Source organism: Nicotiana tabacum, chromosome 8, assembly GCF_000715075.1.
Source record: "Nicotiana tabacum cultivar K326 chromosome 8, ASM71507v2, whole genome shotgun sequence".
Lineage (NCBI taxonomy): Eukaryota > Viridiplantae > Streptophyta > Magnoliopsida > Solanales > Solanaceae > Nicotiana > Nicotiana tabacum.
Window position 1 is genome coordinate 60,218,855 of NC_134087.1, and position 7,318 is coordinate 60,226,172.

The 7,318-nt window shown below is 33.0% G+C and overlaps 1 protein-coding gene across 1 annotated transcript; it reads left to right on the forward strand.

The window, feature by feature from the left end:
• Positions 1–2,477: 2,477 nt before the first annotated feature.
• LOC107793612 (amino acid permease 3) lies at positions 2,478–6,902 on the forward strand. The gene is made up of 6 exons (XM_016616005.2): positions 2,478–2,627; positions 4,404–4,734; positions 4,828–4,921; positions 5,099–5,313; positions 5,413–5,555; positions 6,048–6,902. The coding sequence occupies exons 1-6, from the start codon at positions 2,622–2,624 to the stop codon at positions 6,699–6,701; spliced, it is 1,443 nt and encodes a 480-aa protein (XP_016471491.1). The 5' UTR covers positions 2,478–2,621; the 3' UTR covers positions 6,702–6,902.
• Positions 6,903–7,318: the final 416 nt, after the last annotated feature.

A 7,318-nucleotide genomic window follows, 5' to 3' on the forward strand; every position in this document is an offset into this window, starting at 1 on the left:
GGATCTTAAGATTAAACCTCATATCCGAAAGCAAAGAACTACCTTTAATTATTTAAGCAATTTTTCTTTAAAGAGAAACCAGTTACACGATTCGTTATTTTATATCTCGTAATCAACAATATTTAAACTAATTTTCTAATAAAAAAGCTAGATCATGTTATTTCTTTAGGAACTCTTTTTATTATCATATATATTATATCTGGGTTCTATGATATCATAATGACGTGTTAAATATTCTTTGAGTACTAATAATTATACAACTTGCAACTAGGGTTGTACCTTTCAGTGCTTTTATAATTTCTGTACATCCCTTGTGGTTATAAGCTAAGGTTCTCATCCAACTGTTTATTCTCTTTCTCCTCTTCTCTTTTTCTTTCTTCTTTTAGCCAAAGAATGAAGGTTCTTGTTTTTTTTTAAAAAAAAACAGAAAAACAATAATAATTTATTTTCCCCTTTGGTATATAGTAGCAATCGTAGCTTTCCAATTTTGTTCTCTTTGGCAACATCTTGCTTTTATTCTCCTTCTACATTATGCCTTTCGTTGTTCTTTTATTTGATTTTATCTAATTTATTTATCAAATGAATAAGATGTAAGAAGAAGACAAAGGAACTATTTTTAGCTAGGTGGCATCACAGAAAAGGTATATAATTCTCCAAGTAATGTGTAGTCCATCTCGGAATCCCCTTTTTTGTTTTCTCTGTATCCCAAAAACATTAAAAAAAAAAAAAACTATACCGTGGATTTATTTATTTTATATATATGTATAAAAAAATTACCCTAATTATATGCGGTTTAACTTTTCCATTAAGGGGGTTCAATTCCTCATGGGAATTTGAAGGGTGTGCTGGAGAGTTGAAGTATCGTGGAAGATCACTTGTTATTTTAATTCAATACACATTAATTAAGACGTTTAACATCTAGGGTTTTTGTATGCTATAAGTTTGTCCTAACCAAAAATATTGACATAAAAAATGCTAATGTAGTCGTAGTTTGATGTTTGTTACCCAAGATTGTCAATGGCCATGTAATTCTGCTAAACTTTGGAATAATTTTAACTAGAGATAGCAATGGAACGGGTAAGGACGCGAGGCGGGGCGAGTTTTGCGGTTTGTCTTTAACCAATTGCCAACAATATATGTACTTATGGCATGATCTTTAAAGCCTTTGTATTTGTTAAAAGTTGTATGAATGAAATCTCGATCGGAAAAAAATGTTGTCCTTTAATTTGTACGACATATCGTGTCTAACATTATTCTAAATAACAGAAAAGTAGAACGGCATATAATGAAAATAAGAGGAACAACTTTATCTTCCACTTCCATCTTCATCTGTGAAGTGCGAACGAAGATGGTGAACGATTCTCTAGAGTCAAAATTTATATTAACAAAGTTTTTTTTTATACATTAAATTATACCTTGATTTACTATAAAATAATTAATATAAAGGAGTATGACAATTCTCAAGGTTAATCTTACGTATTGTCACTGAATTTTATCCAGTAAAGCATCAAAATTATTTTTGTCATATTAATTTTCGACTTTAAACTATTTGTAGTAGGGTCAAAATAAATAAAACTTGAGTAAAAAGTACTCACCTTCTAATAAGTTCCCACAATGCTAACGTAGGCGGGAAAACGTTGACACGTGTCAACAACTGGCTTTTGCCGCCACATTCCTCAATGAATTTTTACTTTCACAACATTCCTCAATGATAAGAATTCTATCGTTATCTATCCCTTATAATTTATTAAAAAGGTTTTATATAAAAATAAATATGTTATCTTTAATATTTTATTATGCTCTTTATCCAGACCCTTTATCATTTCATTTTAAACAATTCTAATGATTGCATGATAATTCATTTAAAATATTCCTTAGAAGTATATATTCCAGATCGATACAATAATCATAAAACTATATATATCGCTTAGAGGAGTCCCATCTAAAACATGGAGTATATATATTCTCAGTCTTCATCTTCCCATAAACTTTTATTGTAATCATATTAACAAATACATTGCCCCAGATTCGTGAGGTAAAAGTTAAAAACTCTATTATTATTACAACATTTTTCCTAAGACTCGGGGAAAAATTAAATAAGATACTAATTGTCCATCCATGAATGGCAATGGTTCTTTTTTTGTTTTTCACTAAGAAGGGAAAAGAGGCATAATAATAATAGGAGTAATACTTTTGGATTATTTCCAAGATTTATATTCGAAGATGTTTGACTGGTGCGCTTATTTGCAACGTACAATTAAATTATGCTCTTTAATTGGTTTCAATTATTTAAGGGAATCAAATAATATTGTAATTCAGAAGAACTGATTCTCTTTCAACAACAGTGGGTGAGAATTGAAGAAATGCATGCGAGGAATTTTTTTCAGCTTTTGATCTAAAGGCTCTCTTTTAAAGAGAAAATTTTAAATATTATTATTCTAATGTTTAATTGCTTTACTACTACTATAAAAATGTTCGATCATTACTTAAATGAACCACACAACTCTTCAAGCTTGTCCCTCCTCTATTTTGGTTTTATACATTTTGTTTCCTTTTGTATAAGGAATTTGAATTGTATTTGCTTCCTCAATTTGGAAAGAGGTTTTTTACGAAATCAAATAATGACGGTAAGTACCATTTGTTTTGTTTGCTCATCTTTCGTTTTTCAAGATTTCTTTTATTCCTTTATTTGTCTACTCGTGGTCGTGGTATACTACACAATATGTTTCATTTAATTAAACATACATTTCTACTTAATTAGGTTACTAGTTACTACTGACTTTATTCGTATCAGTTTGATTTAAGTTGATTACGCTAGTCATAGTATGGTGATTATTCTTTTTTACTTAACGAGATTATTTATGGGTTTCAAATGCATGATCTACCTTACAGTGTAATAAGTCAATATTCCAATAATTGTTAGTAGTAATTAGGTTTAAATCAAACAAACGAAGTAACACTCATTTGCTTTTTCTTTATACCCTCCCGGGGAGCAAAACGTATGACAAATGGGAAAAAAGAAATAATAAAAGAGGAAAAAAAAGGAAGATTGTGTTTTTTTTTAAAAAAAAAAAAAACTTTTACTCAAAATCTTCTTAGAACTCTCGACTTTTTATGACTATGATATGATAGTATTACTTTTAAACTACCAAGAGATATTTTTGTTGATAGTGAAAAAGGTGAAAGTTGGGGAGAAACTTTAAGCCAGGGAAAAGTATAGTATCTAGAAACGATGAAATACGAAATCAGCAACTACATGTTTTAAGTCAAATTTATTATTTAACTATAATAATGACTTTATATTTTGGCGGAGGATGTGTTAGCTAAGGAAAAGAAGGTTGGAACTTAGGAAGGGGTAGTTCATAGTTGGGAATTGATTTTGGAAAGAAAAAAGAAATGATAGGAGTATGATATTTAGAAGGCCGTAATGAGTCAACCTAACAGAAGAAGTGGGTGGAAACAGAGGTCCAATATCTCAACATTGGTCTTTGACTAACGCGTCTCCTCATGTTCTTTTTCCTATCACCTCTATAATGTTTCAAAACAAAATTATTTTATTCTCCAATTTGCACGAAGAAATGATAATGGACTATTAAAAAAATTCACTACTACTTTATGGAATTTTAATTAGTCGCCGTTTAGTCCTACTAAAGGTAGTTTTAACCCTCTTTTTCTTTACTATTTATTAATGGTAATAATATTACGCATCAATCATCATGATCATGCATAGCTAACTAAAGATTGAATGATGCAAGTACCCAAAAAATAAATTATTTTTAATCTCAATGTTCTCCACACTAAAAAAAAGACAGCAGTACCTTATTTATAATATTGCAAAATCTACTTTGATAAAAATTACTTCATAGTTTTAGTGCAAAATCTACTTTATAGAATTTTGACTAGAAAACATATTTTGAGAGATTGATTATAGAAACAAAAACACCAAATCCCAAATAATTTAGGTTATAAATTTCAAAACCTATTTAGAAATTGATTAAAGAAGGTATGGGCTACTTCCCCACTTGCCTCTTATTTAAAGCCCCCTGCTCTGCATGTTTTTCCTTCAAGTTAAACACACAACCCTCTGCACTTATTTCAGTCTCTTCCTCTGTTACATATCAATCTTTACTCAGAAACTCCATAACTAAATCTTTAAAACCCCCCATCACTTTCGTGTTTCACCTTATTTATTTCGTGTTACAAAGAAAAATCCCACTTGGGTACTTGCAAAATCATTGGAGTTTCCCTATTGCTCTGTTCTGTTTCACTAGTTTAGAATCAGTTCGAGTTTAGAACATAGTGTGCGGTCCATTATTGAACTTAAAAGAAACATCTCTTTTCTATTTGTGGGTAAAGCAGTAGAATAGGACTAATTAAATTTCTGTTTCTTGAAACAAAAAAAGATGGGAGATAACAACCATCACCAAGTGTTTGATGTATCCGCCAATGGCTACGGTGAATCCAAGTGTTTTGACGATGATGGTCGTCTTAAAAGAAGTGGTAGTGTTTGGACTGCAAGTGCTCATATAATCACAGCAGTTATTGGTTCTGGAGTTTTGTCATTAGCTTGGGCCACTGCTCAGCTTGGTTGGGTTGCTGGTCCAGCTGTTTTGCTTCTCTTCTCCTTTGTTACTTACTACACTTCTGCGCTCCTCGCTGATTGTTACCGTTCTGGAGATCAAGTTTCTGGCAAAAGAAACTATACTTATATGGATGCTGTCCGAGCCAATCTTGGTATATAAAATTTCTCTCTTAATTTTATATGAAAAATTTGTTGTTTAGCGTTTATGTTTATATTGATTTGGGTGTGTTTTTGTTTGAATTCAGGTGGGCTTCAGGTGAAGATTTGTGGGGTAATTCAGTATGTGAATCTTTTTGGAGTTGCAGTTGGCTATACTATTGCATCTTCTATTAGCATGATGTAAGTATATGCAGCAATACTTCATTTCTTTTGGAAACAACCGTGGAATCCGCCTCCCGCATAAATGCTAAGACTGCGTAGAATATACGCTTGTGATCCGGCGTTCTCTGGACCCGTGCATAGCGGGAGCTTAGCCCACTATTGGCTAATTTTATTAACTTGTGAATGAATTTACAGGGCTGTGAAAAGGTCTGATTGTTTCCATAAGCATGGACACAGAGCAGCTTGCAATGTTTCAAGCACTCCATACATGATTATGTTTGGAGTAATGGAAATCCTCTTCTCACAAATCCCAGATTTTGATCAGATTTGGTGGCTTTCTATTGTGGCTGCTGTTATGTCTTTCACATACTCTACCATTGGTCTTGGTTTAGGAGTTGCCCAAGTTGCAGGTCTGTTGAAATTTACCTTTTTTTACCTTCAAAATCTTGCAATTTTAGCTACTGTTTTACTCACTCTCTTTTGTCCTTGCCCTGCCTTTTGAATTGCAGAAACAGGAAAAATCCAAGGAAGTCTCACTGGGATTAGTATTGGAACAGAAGTAACTGAAATGCAGAAGATTTGGAGAAGCTTTCAAGCTCTTGGAGCTATTGCTTTTGCTTATTCTTACTCCCTCATCCTTATTGAGATTCAGGTAAAAATTACTTGCTTAGAGGAATTATATCAACATGTCTCATTACAATTACTTGAACAAAAGGGCACACATAGATCCCGCTATGCGCAGCCGGACCACAAGGGTCTATTGTACATAGTCTTACCCTTTATTTCGGTTAGAAGCTGTTTCCACGGCTCGAACCCGTGACCAGTGGCGGAGGCAGGATCTCTACGAAGGGGGTTCAAAAAAAAATATTTGTATCTAATGGGAATTGAACTCATGACCTTATGTAGATTTTGAACCCCCTTGACCACTAAACTACACTTTTGGATTGTGTTAAGGAGGTTCAAAACTTAATATATAGAGGTAAAAAACAGATTTTGCCTTATATATACAGTGTATTTTTTCGGCCGTGACCTCCTGACAACAACTTTACCAGTTACGCCGAGGGCTCCCTTCCTTCCTTGTTGAACAAAAACATAATGTAATCATTACTGACTTTGATGTTATAATTTGTTGAATAATTTATAGGATACACTGAAAGCACCACCATCAGAAGCCAAGACAATGAAAAAGGCAACACTACTTAGTGTGGCAGTAACAACAGTTTTCTACATGCTTTGTGGCTGCTTTGGATATGCAGCATTTGGAGATCAATCCCCTGGAAATCTACTAACTGGATTTGGATTCTACAACCCTTATTGGCTTCTGGATATCGCGAACGTAGCCATTGTTGTCCATCTAGTTGGTGCATACCAAGTTTACTGTCAACCCCTTTTCGCCTTTGTTGAAAAAACAGCATTTGAATGGTACCCTAGCAACAAATTCATCACGAAAGAGCTCGATGTCCCAATCCCTGGCTTTAAGCCTTTCAAGCTCAACCTTTTCCGTTTAGTTTGGAGGACGATTTTCGTGATCATTACAACAGTTATTTCTATGTTGATGCCATTCTTTAATGATGTTGTTGGGATTCTTGGAGCTTTTGGATTTTGGCCTCTTACAGTTTATTTCCCGGTGGAAATGTACATTGTGCAAAAGAAAATTCCGAAATGGAGTGCAAGGTGGATTAGTCTACAAATACTTAGTGGTGCTTGCCTTGTTATATCAATTGCTGCAGCTGCTGGTTCTTTTGCTGGAGTTGTTTCTGATTTAAAAGTTTACAGGCCTTTTAAAACACCTAATTAAACATTATATTTGGGACTCACCAATTATTGTTGATGTTCATTAATTAAACAAGGCCTGAAGAGTTGTTATTGTGTAGGGTTTTTTTCAGTTCATTGACAAGAAGAGAAAAAAGGCAGGTCCTTTTTATGTATTTATGTACGACTCTTATTTCACTGCAAAGATGAAATAGGAAATTGAATCAAAAGTTTCTGTGCATTTCAACTTTTGTCTTATTATTTGGATAGAATGTCCTTGAGGTGAAATCGTATATTGGGAATGAATCCTATTATTGATGGTCAAAATATATAATTGCAAAATTATTAGATAAAGTTTCTTTTAGTAACCCGTGAATCCATAATTGGTTTCTAAAATTCAATAAAAACGAAATAGCACATGGAGATGGAGCAATTGGACAAAAGGTTCAATCGGGACACATTAGGACTGGACAAGTCATTATACCGTATAGTCAATAGATTCGTTTGATTTGGGCAATTATTTTACCTAACTTAGAGTCATAGCTTTAAAATTCTTTTACTATCTTTTTAAGAAAATTAAAATCACCATGTGTCTATAATCTTACCAGCAATACACTTAATCACGTAACGTAATTGTGCATTTGAGGTGTTAAATGCATGAAT

Coding starts and splice junctions, on each gene's coding strand:
- LOC107793612 (XM_016616005.2), top strand. Junction 4,735..4,827: donor TGCTGTCCGAGCCAATCTTG/GTATATAAAATT, acceptor GTTTGAATTCAG/GTGGGCTTCAGGTGAAGATT. Junction 5,314..5,412: donor AGGAGTTGCCCAAGTTGCAG/GTCTGTTGAAAT, acceptor TTTGAATTGCAG/AAACAGGAAAAATCCAAGGA.